This window comes from Phallusia mammillata, chromosome 3 (genome assembly GCF_965637545.1).
Source record: "Phallusia mammillata chromosome 3, kaPhaMamm4.hap1.1, whole genome shotgun sequence".
Taxonomy (NCBI): domain Eukaryota; kingdom Metazoa; phylum Chordata; class Ascidiacea; order Phlebobranchia; family Ascidiidae; genus Phallusia; species Phallusia mammillata.
Window position 1 is genome coordinate 8505796 of NC_137254.1, and position 18987 is coordinate 8524782.

Consider the following 18987-nt stretch of genomic DNA (forward strand, 5'->3'; position numbering starts at 1 on the left):
ACTCCTTGCTGGGCGCATTTAAATGGATAGAGGAAAAGGAATAAAAGTATGCACTGTCCAGCTATATCAATTGAACTACCCACTAACAAAGGCCACTTAACATTTCCATCAACATATTTGCACCCATAGCCAAATGATTGATACCTTTGTGTAATCGAGAATGCAATGGATGCAGTAAATGTTCCCAAATTCAGGCAGACAATGCTTGACCAACTTAGTACTTTAATCCAACCTTTGTAAAGGTGATGTAAAAGTGAACTTTTATAGAAGCAACGTTGTTTATACCACAGAAATGTGTAAACTGAGCATAAACTAAAACCTAGAACAATGGGCGTGATTTTCATTAATATTTGACATGCACGCGTTGATCCTGGATTGAAGCCCACAAATATATAAGCTAAGTCAAGCACAATGTGTATGTTCACTAAGATAGACAATAAACTTGTCAACATATACATAACCCATGCATTCCTATCTCCACTTTTGTACTTGTTGTGTGAGGAACCATAGGCAAATATTGCAACAGTTAAGTAAACGGTAAAGCATTCTGCAGTTGTGTCTATCATTAGCCAAGCAATTCTTTGTGGAGGAAGTTTGATGGCACTCTTCGTTCTTCGATCGATGTCTGTGAGATTGGAAATATTTGAATCCATGTTTAAGTTTCAGCAAATTCCCAAGCGTATACTACGGTTCTAAATCAATATTAGACTTTAATGTTCCGTCTAAAAAATCAACGCAGTCAATAATCAGGCCTACGTAAACAGAAATGAAGACAAAATACCTTTGAATTTAGCAAACATAAAAAACATCATTAAGTCTCCTAGGTTTTATTGCTGCCAAATCAAGCCTGGTTTCTGCACGCAGTTATGAGCACCACAGCATATACAAAGCAGTGCTACCTTCTTTACCTAACCAACAACTGTATACTCTTCCTGATTGCGTAATTTATCGGTCTGACAACTGAAACACAGAAGTGAAACTTTGTAAGTCTCATGCACAAGAGTTTTGTCATGGCATTGTTGTATCGAATTAGACATTAAGGTTTGATTTACAACGGCTCATTTTCAATATTTGTCTGTGCTTTTGCGCTACCTTTTGGCAATAAACAAACGGATATTCCTGATGAAGACGTTATATAGGACGTTGAAATGTCGATTGTTTACAATAAAACTGATGGATGAGCAACACTTGGTTACACATTATGTCTGGCAGCAATAGCTTATTTCATAAATGGTCTGATGTTGGTAGATCTACATATTTTCAAGTCTATTTGGGAATGTTTACGGGGCAGACTTAATTCGGCATGGTGCATTAAAAACGTTAGTTTCAAAAACAAAGAATTTTTGACATTCACCAAAAATCTTGGATTCAAATTCAAACGCAGGTGGAAGCTTTGGACTTTAATTCAACTCATTTTAAACCTGTATTCATGCAGAAACGTATGAGTAAGTTTATTTTAATTCAGTTTATTCGACAATGCATCTAAACCAGTGGCTTTCAATCGGTAGTACTCGTACCACCAGCGGTACGCCGAATTTTTCAGGTGGTACGGTAGTTTTATTCTGTCATACCAAACATGGTACAGTGCAGTTGTGTCTATCGTCAGCCAAACAATTTTTTGAGAGGAAAGTTAATAGTTTTCAAAGCCATATAACAAGCGGTTCCAATCACTAAATTAAACATTGACAAATCTAAATTTCGGGTTCAGGTCGAAACAACGGCACACTGACGTATGTGTTTCTGAGTTAGCTCTTGTGCGCAAGTGTCACCGAGTTTCACTCCTGTGTTTCAGTTGATTGATTGAACGATCAACTTCACAATGAGGAAGAGTATTCCCCGTTTGTTATTTAAAGAAGGAAGTATGGCTGTGTAAATGCTGTGATGCTCATAGAGGTTTCATTTATTCCAACGTTAGTTAGTTTGTGCAGAAACCAGGCTTGGTTTGGCAGCAATTATTTCGTAAAGGTTTAAGCACCTTTGCATGTTTACAAAATAGAGTTAAGTATATTTCTCGTCACATATTTTGCCACAAAAGTAGTAACGAATCACCAAGCCGTAAATGGATGCGCACATTTTTAATATGATACAGCGCAAAACAGTTTATGACTGAAGTTGGCGGACAAATTAATTCCTTTTTTATGTTCACATAGGCCTGATTATAGAAGCTATTGATTTTTTGGACAGAATATTAAGTCTTATTTTGTTTTAGAACATTAGTGTACGTTTAGGAATTTGTTGAAACTTGAAGATGGAATCAAACAGTTCCTATCTCATAGATATTAAAGAAAGAACCACGGGCGCAACCAAATTTCCTCCAGAAAGAATTGCTTGGCTGATGATAGACACAACTGCACTGTGTTTTACCATTTACTTGACTATTGCAATATTTGCCTATTGTTCACACAACAAGTACAAAGTTGGAGATAGGAATGCACGGGTTATGTATATGTTGACAAGTGTAGCGTCTATCTTAGTAAACATATACACTGTGCTTGACATATCTTTTATCATTGTGGGTTACAAACCAGAAACTTCCCTTACATGTCAAACCCTAATAAGAGTTATGGCTATGGTGCTAGGTTTTAGTGCATTCACAGTTTACACATTTCTGTGGTTTAAACAACGCTTAAAGTACTAATAAAATACTAAAATACTAATCGCATTCAAGAAGATTGGCGATAATCTTGATGTATATCCATTTACCTTTGTTTGTTTTTCAGACAGATAAATCGATCGCGGCATTCCGCGAAGACCAACAAAAAAAAACAAGCAAGAATCAATGCTATAAAAGTACATCAATTTTGCCTAAGAAATACATCTAAACAAAAAATGAAATTGGCTGGAATTTGATGCCCCTTTTCCCGCAGGAGACCTTGCAGGACGGCGATGCTGCTCAACTAGAAGAAATAGACGAAATGATTACTTCGCTGGAAAAAAAGTCAGTTTTCCAAATACGAGCACTGCAGTGATATGCTTCATACAGCTCACACACAAGTCTTTCAAACTGTTTTCGTTTTAAGATTGTAGTTGGATAGTTTACCAAAAAACGTTACTGCCGTTTTCCAATAAATTCCAAAAACGATCAAATACAAACACAAAACTGCATAAAGTTAAGTGTTGCCAATTTTGTATTCATGAAGCTTGTTTAGTGTAGGTTTGTCATGCGTTTAAAGAAATATCATTTTTAATAGGGTTGTTTGTGTTACCTATCGGAACTTAGCTAAATGTTGGGCTGCCATGACCTATAGTTTCAATAGAGTTTTTATATATTATAAGCGTTGATTTTGTTGTAACTTATACTATGTTTTATTCTGTTCGCCACAAACTTGTTTTGAGTAAAGACTAAATCAAACGACACTGACGAAACTGAGACATAGTTTCACTTCCCGTTTTACAATTTATCAAGCCCGTTTGTTAATGAGCATCGAGGACGCTCTTCGCCTGCTTCTATGTTAATATAAAGTGGAATATAAAGCTCATACGCTGTTTTAACTTCGGGCTTGCACAGGTTAAAACGTTAGGTCGAACGAATTCTGGACAAGAAACAAATATTTTTTATGAGTTTTATGGGTTTTTTCGGGTCCACTTTGGGTTCGTACCGTCTTTGAGCCTTATTTGTTTTTGACAGACGGGCTTGATTCGGGCCTGACGTCAAATTCTCTGTCAGCAATTTTTCAATGAAATGAGTTACAAACAACTGTGCTTGAACAAAACGAATTTCTCGTATTGGCGCCTGTGTGCAAGGCATGCAAGGGAAGGAAACAATCGCACGGCCAATCGATTTTCATTAGCGAGTGCGTACTGGGCACAAACCAAATGTAAAGTCATTTGACCTAATCCTTCCAGTTTGCTCGTTTATCGTTGGGTGCGGCCAAGCTTCATTAAAGCCAGACATTTTGAAGCAGTTATTTCAAAGCAACTAACGTATTGTGCTGAGTTGTGTTGAATCTATTTAGCTTTCTGAAAGAGCATATAGCGACACAATGACATTAAACAATCACTAAGCCGACAATAGCTGCACAACGTTGAAATGTAAATGGCACAATAGGTAGATACGGCTTAGCGCGCTGCAGCTATGTCTGCACTGTATTGTAAAGATTTAGGTTGTGGCAGCTTATAAGGGAGTGATCTTTGCGCACCGTGAGTATAACAACATTGGGCATTATTTGATTTCTTGTTTGTCAAGGTTTGTTTGCAAATAAAGGAGATAAATTTGGTAAGATTACGTGTATTTGCTTTACAGTTGTAATGTTCAGTTTGTTAAAGGGACTACAACAGGATTTGTTTTGAATTTAATAGGCGTAGTTTTGTTTGTGTTTTACCTTACAGTTTGTGGTTAACTTAAAAAACAAGCCCTTATTTTAAGGACTTGAAGTGGTCAAAACCTATATATTGTAAAAAAGAGAAGCAACACAAACAAGTGAAGTTGTTTAAACAACTATTGAAACGAGAAAAAGTAATATTTTGGTATTGACAAAGATAAAATGGACACTTGTGTGAAAACTGCAACCAAAGAATTTAAATGCAATTTGTGTAAAAAATCATTTACTCGGAAGTACACTCTGAAACAACATGTTGCTACACACAGTGGAGAAAAACGCTATCAATGTGAGGTATGTCAGAAAAAAGTTTTCACTAAAGCACTTTTGAAAGCACACATGCTGACACACTCCGAAAGAAAAAGACCGTATAAGTGTGAAATTTGTGAAAAAGGTTTTCTCTCAGCTTCTGAATTGAAAAGACACGAGGTATCTCACACTGGCGTTAAACCATACAGTTGCGACATTTGCGAAAAGAAGTTTCAAACTTCAGGACATGTAAAGCAACATATGAGATGCCATTTAGAGGAACGACCATACAAGTGTCAGCTCTGCGACAAAAGTTACACCCATTCTTCACACCTTTCAAGACACATGCTTCATCACACCAAGCAACAACGACACAAGTGTGGAGTGTGTGAAAAATCTTTTGCAGAGAGAAAGAATTTGGACATACATCTTAATGTGCACATGGGTCTTAAACTGCATAAGTGCACTATATGTCAGAAGGCATTTAGTTACCCAAGAACTCTAAGAAACCACATACTTACTCATAGTGAAGTAAAACCTCACAAGTGTAAGTTTTGTGAAAAAGAGTTTGCGTGGAGAAATGGTCTCAATAAACACATGTTAAGTCATAAAGAAGAAAAACTGTTTAAATGTCCTTCTTGTGGAAAAGAATTCCATCATTTTCAAAGTTTAAAGCGACACAGCTTGACACACTCAGGAATAAAGGCTCACCAGTGTGACATTTGTGAGAAAAAGTTTGCCCTTTTGGCGACATTGAAAAGACACCGAGAAGTTCACTTTGGCAAAAAAAACTTTCAATGTAAAGTTTGTAAAAGATACTTTACACGACTTGACAACTTAAAAGGGCACTTGGAAAAAACTAACAATGGTCGATGTGCCGAAATTTTGTATGACATCAACCTTTAATACTGTCAAACATTATGTCATTAAATATATCCACTAGTAATTCGAAATTTCTACAGATATATGTAAACCAATCCATAAAAATCACTGTCATTAAAGCATGTATTTGCAGAATTTCTTCTAAATATCGTTGAAATATGTTTGCGTCACATTTTTACATTTTTTGTATAGTGTTTCCTAATGTATTTTGTTTTCAAATCCGTCAATTCTTCGTTCTTACTTCCATAAAATCTCGTTCACTTCATTAGATAATATTGTCGCGAAAAGAAAAACACATTTAAAAAAAATAGATACTGAAAATCAGACTTAGCTAAAAAGACTAGTCTGAATTATCGTTGGAGATTTGACATACATAACATGTCGTTAATTTCTAATTCGGACTAAATGGTTTGTTTCAAACCACCGAATGTAGTTTATACAGTGCCCACGCAACCTGTAAAGCAGCGATATTTACCTTTCGGCGGGAATTTAATTACCCTTTTCCCGCGAGAGATTTAGTGAGGCTAGGATGTTGTGGAACCATACGAAGAAGGCCCCAGGTTGTTGTAATCCTTTTCGAATAAAGACCATTTGTTTGCTCTAAAACTGCATTAAAAAGTTTACATAACTTACCACATAAGCCTTTGCTAAAATTTAGAAAGTTCGTGATTTTTTAACTGGTTTTTGCGTCAAATATTAGTTTGTGAGATTAACGTTCTGCTTGGACGAACTTGATTCTGTCTCGTGTATTAGTTATTAAAACAAAGTTACGTGACCATGTTTGGCAGTTGGTAGGCTTGCACGGTCGAATTTGAGCGATTTGCAGAGCCCATTTTTACTTGCAGCATTTCCAACGATACACTTGAAAACAAATGGAATATTTATGAAAAATAAAGCTGGTTTCTTAACATATTTAATCAGAGTTGTTAAATGCTCGTACGTGTTGCAAAGGGCATTCGAGATTATTTTGCTCTTCTATCGGATTGATCAAATTTTTCGGTTATGTGTCGCTGTGTTCGCGGTAGCTCTGCTGTTTTTGAACTGACACTTTAATTGCTAAATGCAATTGGCCAAAAAAAGGACACAAAAAACACGAATTCGTTTACGTTAGGAAATTTCATGCATCTATAGTTTTAGCAAAACTAAGATGGACTATTACTGGGATTAACATAGAAGCTTTCAAACGAACAGCAATCACGTCACAGTACATCAGGTATATAAAAGGCGATATACCCAATCAAACCAGTCTTCCAAACATTCTATTATTGGTCAAATATGGGCTAGAAACATTCACCCTGTGGTGGGATTCAGCCCAAAACAGAATATGACTCCCTGTTAATATGAACATAGATCCATAACTGGGATCAGCTCGCAAGCGTTCATGCAGACCAGCGATCATGGTACACTCATTTAAAAATCCCTGTTCGCCAAGCCTTTTAACAGCTTTCTATGAAAGTGAAATGTGCCGCCTAAGAGGCAGGCAACGGTTCTTGTGGTTCGACTTTTAGCGTAGTTAACCTGATACTGAACAGGCGTTTCGTTCACTAGGTTGCATATTTAATAAATTATTTCGTTCAACTGGTGTAATGCTACATAAAATACTAGTTGTTGTTTTCAAGAACTTGCATTTTAGCTGACGTTTCGCCCACCAGAACGGTAGGGCTTTTTCAGAGCAATGAATGAATAATACAGCGGGCACAGAGGATAAAATGTGCAAAAACAGCGGGATACGATGAGAATAATTACATTAGGACAAAGGCTTTCCGTGAAGAGTTGCGGGTGCAACAAAATGACAAGGCGTAACTAATGTCCGATCCTTGATGGGGAAGTCGGACGCAAAATGTCGCGGAAAACTGAGATCAGGCTTTTGCCATCGTACATTTTATCCTCTGTGCCCGCTGTATTATTTATTCATTGCTCTGAAGAAGCCCTACCGTTCTGGTGGGCGAAACGTCAGCTAAAATACAAGTTCTTGAAAACAACAACTATTATTTTATTTAGCATTACGCCAGTTGAACGAAATAATTTATTAGATATGGTCTGATGTTAGAAGGTCTGACATACTTTTCGCGTCTATACGGGAATGCTTACAAACAGGCTTAATTCCGTACGGCGCCTTCAAAACGATACTTTCAGCGAAAATGATGTTTGATTATCAGCGGTCATCTTTGATTCCAATCTAAACGAAGTCGGATGCTGGCAACGGATTTTGATACAGAGAAACTTCAACCTGTACTGATTGAGAAACGTAAGTTTTCAGAAAAGTTTATTCCAAAATCCCCTTAAATCTAGGCCTGCTATAATTTGACAGTACAACAGTTGAATGTTAGTCGACCCGAACATCAACAACAATAACCGGATGTTGAAATGCAATGAAGTGACATAGAAGCGGTCCTTTTTATCATCTGTAACCCGGCAATAATATTGCTGAGCGCATTTAAATGGATAGACGAAAAGAAATAAAAGCAAGCACTGTCCTGTTATATCAGTAGCACTTCCCGCTAACAAAGGCCACTTAACATTACCTTCAAAACGTGTGCACCCGAACCCATAAGACTGCTATCTTTGTGTAATAGAGTATGCAATGGATGCAGTAAATATTCCAAAATTCAGAAAGATCTGGCGATCCCCTACTACGAAGCTGACGTGTGCAGCACACGAGGCAGGCAACGGTGCTGGTGATTCGACTTTCGGCGGATTCTCCACTGAGCCTGCGTAGCTCAGTTGGTAGAGCGCGAGTCCCGGAAAGACTCCTGCCATGGGTTCGAATCTCACCGCAGGCTAGATTTTTCTAGCCTACGCCTTGTCATATGGTGGCGAATGCTTGGTGACCGGCTGATTCGGTATGATGCCTTTAATGGGCCTGGCGTACAGTGATTCATACTACCAGTTATTTTTTGTATTGCTGCGTACCACCTAAATCCTGTTTGGACGGGTAGACCAAGAGCTAGGCTTACCTGGGTAGACCAAGAGCTAGGCTTACCTAGTCCTGCATAGTTATAACTCCTGCCCCTATTGAAAGAGGGTTTCGGTAGTACAAACCCATAGAAAAATGTCCGTGGTTCGCAATCTGTATAAGGCTGATTCGTAAACAATAGTCATACTTCAATTCATCAACACAACTCTGAAACGTTGGTCGACCCGGTTACCAAAAATATCCGGATGTTTGTGCAATTAATTTATTTCTAGCAAGACTTCATATACCAAGGATGGCAACCCTTTTGGAAAGAAAACAAAGTGGATCACAAATTGTATTAAATGTCAACGTCAATAAGAAACTCGTTGCTTCATCTTCTTTGCAGGTCTTGCAATCCTAGGTAGTTTTGGCTTAATACACGCAGCAGTCATACCTGAGCTGAGACGATTCCTGGCACTCGATTTTATGAAACTTATGTGTGAAAACAAGGACTTGCATGAATATATGGAATCGGATAGCCTTAACAAAGCGTGACGGGAGACCAGCTGCACTGATGAGACGAAATAGTGTGCACTGACTGCAGCTTATCATTTATTGGCTCGATGCTTTTACATAAGACTTAAAAGTACTTTTTCAATTCTCGGCAACAAAAGAGAGAAAATACTGCTCCGTTGCCATAGTTCAGTGCAACTCTGTTTTAGCTGGAAAAGTGTAAATGAGCACTTATGTTAACGCCATGTACTGTTTGCATAGCAACCGATTAATCGCAACAAATGCCCTTTGGCAAATCGATGATACAATTGACCGGATTTGCCTGTATATCAACCCATAATCAACAATACCCGGATGTTTGTGCAATTCAATAAACAGATCAGTGTTCGATATCAACTGTTTCACTACGTGTCAAAAGTGACATGGGACACTTCAATATTTTTTTACAAGTTTCAAATGTTACAACAAGAGCTAATAGGTTGCAAGTACCTGCTGCTACAAATAGCTGTACCTCCAGATACAAGTTAGCAAACATTCCTACAATATCGGTTGAAATGCAAATAAGTGACAAGAAAGCGCTTCGTTTCATCATTTGTAACCCGGCAACGCCATTTACTCCTTGCTGGGCGCATTTAAATCAATAGAGGAAAAGAAATAAAAGTATGCACTGTCCAGCCATATCAATTGAACTACCCACTAACAAAGGCCACTTAACATTTCCATCAACATATTTGCACCCATAACCAAATGACTGATACCTTTGTGTAATCGAGCATACAATGGATGCAGTAACTGTTTCCAAATTCAGGCAGACAATGCTTGGCCAACTTAGTACTTTAATCCAACCTTTGTAAAGATGATTTAAAAGTGAACTTTTATAGAAGCAACGTTGTTTAAACCACAGAAATGTGTAAACCGAGCATAAACCAAAACCTAGAACCATGGGCGTGATTTTCATTAAGATTTGACATGCACGCGTTGATCCCGGATTGTACCTCACAAAGATAAAAGCTAAGTCAAGCACAATGTGAATGTTCATTAAGATAGACAATAAACTTGTCAACGTATACATAATCCATGCATTCCTATTTCCACTTTTGTACTTGTTGTTTGAGAAACCATAGGCAAATATTGCAATAGTCAAGTAAATGGTAAAGCATAGTGCGGTTGTATCTATGATCAGTCAAGCAATTTTTTGATTGGAAAATTTGGTTCTGCTGTTTGTTCTTTCTTCGATGTCTGTGAGATTGGAAGTGTTTGGTTCCATCTTCAAGTTTCAGCAGATTTGAAAACGTACTAAATCAATATGAGATTTAATGTTCTGTCCGAAAAGTCTGTACATTGAATAATCAGGCCTACGTAAACAGAAATAAGACCAATTACTTTTGTTTTTAGTAAACATAAAAAGGTGCCCTAAAAGTCATTAAGTCTCATAGTTCAATACTGCCAAACCAGGCCTTGGTTTCTGAATACACTAACTAACGTTATACAATGCCAACCGCAGTTATGAGCACAGCATATACAAAACCATGCTTCCTTCAACACACAAACGTCGGATACTCTTACTTATTGTAAAGTGTATCGGTCTGACAATCAACTGAAACTCTGCAACACCTGTGCACAAGGGTTACTTCAGAGACACATATGCATAGGCGCCCACTTGAAAAAATATGCGGGGAGGCAGAGGCAAAACTTTTTAACCTAACATAGTACAAAAAACGCCGACTCCCAGATTTTTGCACCATCATATGACTGTCCACGGCAATTATTTATGTCAATATGATGTTCATTCAGAGCACCAATAATTACTGCAACTAGACTTTCAGCGCTAGTTGATGCTGTTGAATACAGCCCGAGCAAACTTTCTTTTGTTTCAAGTTGCTCAGTCACGAAGCGTAAGCACACAGAAACTTGTACCTTGCATGAAATGTCCGTCGTCTCGTCGCTTATAATACTAAAAAACTTAGCATCCTTCACTTCAGAAACAATTTTTTTTGGTAACAGCAAATGCACAAATTTGTATTATTTCATTTTGTATGCGATGACTCAGCCATCTGTATTTTTTATCGCCTTGCAACCAATACTTCAACTCTGTGTGTTTTTTTTCTAAAAATCTAATTAGTTGCATCATGTTGGAATTGACATCTGTATGACCACGTAATGCTAGGCCTTGCCGTGTTAAAAAATCACGGTTTCAAAAATAGCATGCAGAGCTTTTCTATTGCTGGCAATACTTTTTTTCCTTCGATCTGAAATTCGATCCATCAGTGTCTCATCACCTGCATCGCCGGCTTGAACCGAGGCAAGGTCCTTGTGGTGCTTGCTTTCGTGATGTTTTAGCAGACCAGGCTTTCCTTTTTTCCAATTGTTAAATCACTTAACCCAAACAATACCTTGGCCTTCCAAAAATTTTCGTGAAGCTGGTCCAACTCGGTTGTTTTCATAGGCCCATTTACAGACCTTGCACGTCAAACTGTCATTGACTGAATCATAATCAATCCAATGGAACTCTTCAATCCACGACTGTTGGATTTTGCGACCATGTTGTGAAGTTGCTGGCTCTGTCTCAACTACGATTTCTTGCGCGGCTTTATCTACAACCACTTTGTCACTGCATACGGGAGCCACTGTAACATTTACCTCGGTAGTTTGACGGAAAAAGCTTTTTATTGTCGGCTGCTTACTCATGATTCTGTTATAAGGCTTGATTTTAAAGAATAAACTTTGGAACATAAACGTCTGATCATTGACTTACCTTGCGTCCATGACGTGACACTATGCATTCGGGTAAATAATATATATTGTAGAGAAGGGAAGTAAAAGAAAAAATAAACGTTGTTTATTGAATATTAAGACGCCCGGTAAGGGACGTCGAAACGTCGGATGACTTGTATATACTTGCCGGACAAACAAAAAAATACTTATTGTTTATTTAATTTGCAAATCTTGCTTGTGACGTGGTTGGGGATGCAAATACCCGGGGAGGCGGCGCCTCCCCGCCTCCCCGTAAGTGGGCGCCAATGCACATATGCCAAGGTGCCTTTGTTACGAATTAGACCCGAAAGTTAGATTTGTCAAGGTTTAAATAAGGGAGTTGAATCGCTTGTAATATTGGCTCATGGTCGATTTAGGTTTTTATAAGAAACAATTTTCAGGCTCGGGTTTTTTTTCGGTTCGTTTCCGGTTGAGATTGGTTCGGGTCAGTGGCGTAGCCAGGGGGGGGGCCAAAGGGGCCATGCCCCCCCCCAAATTTTTTGAAATTGTACTCATCAAAAATAAATGTGCTATATCCATTTTTTAATTGTTTGTTTATGACTGAATAACTGAGAGAATGTTAACTAAATTGCCAAACAATGATTATTATCGAACAACAATGGTCATTTACACATTGGCTTTGGCATTAATGAGTGTAAGAGTGACTTGTATTTAGTTGGCTTTGGTGATAGTCTTGTTGAAGTAATATAGCAAAACATACGAGAAATAGCAAGAAGTATAAATAGTAAATACCAAATATTATAGTTTATTGCGATGTCTAAACCAAAACAAGCAAGATTGGATGCATTTTTTTCTTTAAAAAATAAAGATCAGCAGTCCTTAGAGGAAACACCTGTTACGCCCAGTGTTAGCAGTGTTAGAGTTACTCAGGAAATAAGAACAACAGACGATCTTGGATTTATTATGAAACACCATTCGCGGTTAGCCGATGATGAGAGGTATAGACTTCTAACATCTGATGGTATAAAAAACGTCCCGCTTCTTGATACTATTAGGCAAGGTCGCCGCAAGTTTCTCAAAGTTTGGCTCGATGATGATAGGTTTTCGGATTGGCTGATGTACACTCAATGCTCTGATGGGGGCGGTTTGTGCAAGATTTGTGTTCTGATGCAAGTACGTTTAAAACATGGCAATCTCACTAACGCTGCTTTTAACAAACCTTGCACTCACTTCAAAAAATTCATCGAAAAGGCTGTTGCTCATCGTGATGCTGGTTACCATCGACAAGCAACTTTAGAAGCAAAAAGTTTTCTAAGAAGCATGGAAACTAACCAAAATGTATCTGCGAGCCTGGATTCAGAATATTCCAGACAAATAAAGGAAAATCGAAACATAATGGCTTCCATCGTTAAAACGGTGATGTTCTGTGCTTCAAACAACATATCTTTGCGAGGCCATTCGGTAGACAACGGAAACTTTATGAACCTTCTTAAATTTCGCATCGACGCCGGGGACGAAACTTTAAAAAGCCATTTTACTCACATGGCTGGTAATGCTAAATACACTAGCCCGACGATACAAAATGAAATTCTGGGTTTAGCAAAAGGTCTAATTGTTCAAGACATAGTCACTGATGCCAACCAATCGTTTTTTTCTGTAATAGCCGATGAGTCTTGTGATATATCAGGAAAGGAACAGCTAAGCATTGTTTTGAGATACACGAAAGCTACAGAAGTGTATGAGAGTTTCATCGGTTTTGTTGAAATGAACTCGGTTTCAGCAGAATCGATTTCTACAAGTATTTTTGTCTCACCTTACCAGCACAGGATTGGATTTACAGAAACTTGTCGGACAAGGCTATGATGGAGCGTCAACAATGGCAGGTCACGTGAGTGGTGTGCAGAAGCGGATTCGCGACAAGTACCCTCGTGCATTATTTGTTCACTGTGCTGCGCACTGTTTAAACTTGGCTATAAATGATCAAAGTAAAGTTCCAACCATCAGAAACACCTGCGACATTATTAGAGAGACCATCCGTTTTTTTAGAGAAAGTCCTAAAAGACGCACATGTTTAGGACTTAACATCCCGTTGTTCTGCCCTACCAGATGGTCCGAAAAATACAAAAGCATTCGAATCTTCAAATGTAATTTTAAACGTATACTCGAATCACTTGGCGCCTTGGAGTGTGATTTCAGCGGTGATACAAGAGCAAAAGCATTTTCGTTAAAATGTGCTCTGGAAAAGTCTGGAGTTACTTACGCCGTGTGTTTGATTGGGCGATTTTCGGCACTCATTGAACCGTTGGCGCGGAAGCTTCAGGCTGTCGGAGTATGTGTGCCAGATGTGAAAAACTTAATCACTTCTCTTCAAAACGTTCTATCTCAAAAACGCATAAACTCGGACACTGCGTTGGATATTTACAAAGAAGCTTGTGAAGTATTAAATGTACAACAGCTGACTACACCCAGAATAGCCGAGAAACAAGTTTATCGCGACAACGTCAACGCAGAATCTGGACCGCAGTATTTTTATCGTGCAGTGTATATTCCTTACATCGAAGGTCTGAGTAGTTCGCTTCACGAACGATTTAGTGACAATTCCTCATTTTTTAATTTGCTATCGATCATTCCACCCAACAAACCAACCAAGTTAGATGAGATTGAGCGTTTATATTGTTTAGATAACCTTGAGAGCGAAGTTATTCTGTGGAGATCTTCTCTAAGCTCTCAACTCAAACCCGAATGTTTTCATGAACTTCTTTTGAGCGCAAACGACTATCCAAGCGTTCGCAACATAGTCCAGATCATAATGGCGTTGCCGGCAACAACTGTTGAAGCTGAACGTTCTTTTTCGTGTATGAAGCGGGTCAAGACATGGTTGCGCTCAACGATGACTTCCGATCGCCTTTCAGATATATGTGTGCTGCATTGTCATCATGAAAAAATCAGCGAGGAAAAGATCAATCAGATTGTGTCAAATATGGCTGGTAGTAGGCGAAGGATGAACTTTTAATCATACCGTTGTGTGCAGCTAAAGCAATGAAGATAATTTTTTTGTGTAATTTGCCTCAGAAAAATTGCTGTTTGTGGGCACAACTATGTCGTTTTTCGTTCTCGTTGAATGTTATTTTACTTGTAAAAAGTCACAAAATATTGGCCCCCCCCAAAATTTTCCGCTGCCTACGCCACTGGTTCGGGTTCGGTTTAGGTTTAAAGAATTTATCCGATCAAACCGGTTCGCCGGTTCGAGTTTAGTTCCGGTTCGACTCCTTGGTTTAAATCGGTGACAGTCAAGTCCGTTATGTTAAAATTTAACCCGTTTGCCACGTAAATCCGAACTCGACTTTCTCGGCTCCAATACAACTTCTTGTAACATGTCAGTATTTTCTCAACATTGGTATATAAATATATATTTATTGCTGTTGTGTTAATTGTATTTAGTGCATTTATGGTTATCCAGCCGTTCTTTTATAGAGAAGATGATAAAAAAGAGCCGTTAGAAATAGTTTATTTTCAATGTGACTATTGTAAAGCAAACGAACGACCCTGTAACGCGTGCACGTTCAATGAAAGTGTAATGTAAAACACTTTTCCATGATATCATTTATACTGTAGCTCGTATACCTAATTGCTTTGCAGCAGGGGTTGGCAACCGCCGGCACGCATGCCAAGGTTGTCCGGTTGTTTTGTGGCACGCCAAATGATTTATGTATTTATATTACCAATTTAAACTGCTACATTGCTTGTTTCCAGTTGTTCAACAATTGGCTTAAAATACGGCCTACACAAACAATTCTTCTTCTTTCCATTGACGTATAAACGTTAAGCCGAACGAATTCTTTACGCCATACGAATATTTTTATAAGATTTACGTTTTTCGGGTCGAGTTCGGGTTCGTACTGTGTTCGAGCTAAATTTGTTTTTGACAAACAGGCTTGATTCGGGCCTGACTTCAAATTCTCTATCAGTGTTTTATTTAAATAGTGAGCTTTAATGAAATGAGTTGCAAACCACTATGCTTGAACAAAACGAACTTCTCGTTTCGTAGTTGTGAGCAAGGCATGTACGGGAAGGAAGCAATTGCATGGTCAATTAATTTGCTTTGGCGACTGCGTGCTGGGCACAAACCAAATATGAAGTCAGTCAACCTAATTGTTTCAGCTTGCTCGCTTTCATGCGGTTTAGACCAGCTTAATCACAAACAAGTCTTTTGAATCTAGTAAGCATTTTTCAGAATTACAAGTATATTAAGTTTGTTGTCGGTTAGTAAATACATAAGCGCTATATGTAGCTTAAAATAGTAAATGGCACAATTAGTGGATAATGACTGAAACGCGCAACAGCTGCATTGCAAATGGTTATGCAGCAACCACTCTTAAGTGAGGCAGTTTTACGCACGGTAAGTATAATATGACTGGGCATATTTCGATTTCTTGTGTGTTGTACATTGATTATGACCTGGTAGTATAGATGTGGCTTCCTATATTGACAGCTTGTTAAAGCGTAAAAGAGGATTGTTTTTAATATTATTGCCTTGGTTAATGTTAGATTTTTTACCTTACAGTTTGTGGTTAATTTGGAAACCAAGATCTAATTCTGAAGGCATAAAGTGACAAAAACCGATTATAAGTTTAAAAAGAAACAGAGAATACAAACAAGTGAAGATTGTATAAACAGCAAACGGAACAAGAACAGTTGATAGCAAAGAATACTAACAAACATACAATGAAAAGTTGTGTAAAATCAGCAAACAAAAAATTTAAATGCAATTTATGTGAAAAATCATATACCCGAAAGTGTAATCTAAAACAACATTTGGTTACACACAATGGTGAAAAACGCTATCAGTGTGAGGTTTGCAAGAAAAAAGTTTTCACTAAAGCAAATTTGAAAGCACACATGCTGATACACTCGGACAGAAAAAGACCACATAAGTGTGAAATTTGTGAAAAGTTTTTTTTATCAGTTTCTGAATTGAAAATACACAAGGTATCGCACACTGGCGTTAAAGCATACAGTTGCAATATCTGCGAAAAGAAGTTTCAATTTCCAGGACATGTGAATCAACATATGAGATGCCATTCAGGGGAACGACCATACAAATGCAATCTCTGCGACAAAAGTTACACACATTCTTCACCACCTTTCAAGACACATGCTTCATCACACCAAGGAACAACGACATAAGTGTGGAGTGTGTGAAAAATATTTTACAGAGAGAAGGAGTTTGGACATACATCTCAATGTACACATGGGACTTAAACTGCATAAGTGTACAATATGTCAGAAAGCATTTAGTTACCCAAGATCTCTAAGGAGCCACATGTTCATTCATAGTGACGTGAAACCACACAAGTGTAAGTTTTGTGAAAAGGAGTTTGCTTCGATAGGTGGTCTAAAACATCATATGGCGGCCCATAAAGAAGAAAAACTATTCAAGTGTCCCTCTTGTGGAAAAGGATTTCATCACATGCACGGTTTGAAACGACACAGTTTTGACACACTCAGGAATAAAGGCTCACCAGTGTGACATTTGTGAAAAAAGGTTTGCCCTTTCGACAACATTAAAAAGACACCGAGAAGCTCACTTTGGAAATAAAAAGATTCAATGCAAAGTTTGTAAAAGTTACTTTACACGACCTGACCACTTAAAGCTGCACTTGGAAAAAACCAACAAGGGTCGAAAATGTGCCAAAATTTTATATGACATCAACCTTTGAAACTGTCAATTATTATGTCATTAAAGTTCTGAAAAAACGACTATGCACAATGCCTATGTAACCTGTAAGGCAGCGATATTCAATCTTCGGCGGGAATTTAATCACCCTTTTCCGGCGAGAGACTGAGTTGGGCTAAGATGTTGTACGACCGTATGTAGAAGGTAGCACAAACATTGTTCTTGTTATGTTTGTCGAATCAAACTTGTTTCGCTGTGAAACTATATTTAAAAAGCTTCCAAAAATTACCACATAAGCTTTCCTATTTAATCTTAGTACTTTCGGCTTTATCAAACTTGATTCTGTCTCGAGTAATTGTTAGTAATATTTCAGTTTCGTATGAGGCGGAATAAAAAAACACCAACACACAACTTACATGACCATATTTGGCAATCAGCTTGCTTTCTTTGCACGATCGAATCAGAACGATTTGCACATTCATCCATTTTTGTTATCAGCATTTACAACGATACACTAGAAAACAAAAGGAATACTTATCACCGAATAAAGCTAGAATATTTTAGTAAGTTATGTTTTTTGTAGGTTTTATTTCAAATCAGAATAGTTAAATCTTTCCTGTGGGCCAATTGCGTCCAAAAACAAAGGAAACTGGAATATTTGGAGGTGGAAATTGAAATATGAATTTTAAACATAGTTTTTGTACCCCTGTGACTATAGTGGTACATCTCACAGTATGGATCACGCCAATGCAATTGACACCCTACTACGATACTGACATGCCCCACAGAGGAGACAGCCAACGGTGCCCCTGATTCAAAAAAAAAAAAAGTACAAAAAAGTAACCAAAAACTAAACCAGGTTCTTATGGTGGGTTCTAACAACATACATCGCGACAGACCCAAGTTGAGCTAAATTTCGATAGGTGGCGTAAAAAGCTGAATTATTAATTTAGCATTTAATGAAAGGTAGGTTTTAGAAGTTTTTTTTCAAAAAAATAACTTTTAAATAGGTGCTTGGGCTCTTTGCGCCACCTAGAAAAATTTAGTTAAAAGCGCTGCTGACGTGAGTTATGGTGACAGGAGATTGTCCATTTCAAAAAAGTGCAATGTCGTGCTGCTTTAATAACTATCTCTGCTTTTTGCGCCACCCATTGGCAAAATGGTCTGAAGTTAGTATTTCCGACACATTTTTCGAGTATATACGGGAATGCTTACAAACGGGCTTGATTCGGTACAGCGCCTTCAAAACGATACCTTCAGCACAAAAAAGATTTTTGACTTTCAGCAGCCATCTTGGATGCGGATTTTAATACCACGCAACTTCAACCTGTACTGATATAGAAACGTATGAATCAAGTTGTCAGTAGAGATGCCTTAAATCAAGACATACTAAATTTTAACAATACAACCGTTAAACGTTAGTCGAACCGAACATCAACAATATCCGGATGTTTGTGCAATTAATTTATTTTTAACAAGACTTCATATACAATGTGAGAAGCAGATACCGAAAATGCTCATAGACTTCGATAATTAATAGATCGTTTCAAGAAAAAGACTATGCAACAGAAAACTAGGGTGCATGAAATATGCGAACAATTAGTTTCGAACCAATAATCGTGTTATGAAACAAACAATTCAGTGTTCGATATCAACCGTTTCACGCCTTGTCAAAAGTGACAGTGGATACTTCAATATATCGTTCCAAGTTTCAAATGTTAAAACAAGAGCTAATA

At 37.9% G+C, this 18987-nt stretch overlaps 2 protein-coding genes and 1 pseudogene across 2 annotated transcripts; all 3 read left to right on the forward strand.

The window, feature by feature from the left end:
* The first annotated feature begins 4358 nt into the window (after positions 1–4358).
* LOC145220314 (uncharacterized) lies at positions 4359–5743 on the forward strand. The gene has a single exon (XM_080087561.1). The coding sequence runs from the start codon at positions 4485–4487 to the stop codon at positions 5472–5474; it is 990 nt and encodes a 329-aa protein (XP_079943687.1). The 5' UTR covers positions 4359–4484; the 3' UTR covers positions 5475–5743.
* A 7707-nt stretch (positions 5744–13450) lies between these two features.
* Positions 13451–14672, forward strand: LOC145219436 (52 kDa repressor of the inhibitor of the protein kinase-like). Its single transcript, XM_080086803.1, has 2 exons — positions 13451–14135; positions 14256–14672. Exons 1-2 carry the CDS (start codon positions 13451–13453, stop codon positions 14585–14587), a joined length of 1017 nt encoding a protein of 338 aa, XP_079942929.1. The 3' UTR covers positions 14588–14672.
* Positions 14673–14804: 132 nt separating this feature from the next.
* LOC145220313 (uncharacterized) lies at positions 14805–17655 on the forward strand (annotated as a pseudogene).
* The last annotated feature ends 1332 nt before the right edge of the window (positions 17656–18987 follow it).

What these genes read in the sequence shown, in the direction of transcription:
- LOC145220314 (XM_080087561.1), top strand. Translation starts at nt 4,485, where the DNA reads ATGGACACTTGTGTGAAAACTGCAACCAAAGAATTTAAATGCAATTTG.
- LOC145219436 (XM_080086803.1), top strand. Translation starts at nt 13,451, where the DNA reads ATGGCAGGTCACGTGAGTGGTGTGCAGAAGCGGATTCGCGACAAGTAC. An exon ending in GTATATTCCTTACATCGAAG is followed by an intron (nt 14,136 to 14,255) that starts GTCTGAGTAGTT and finishes TATATTGTTTAG; the next exon opens with ATAACCTTGAGAGCGAAGTT.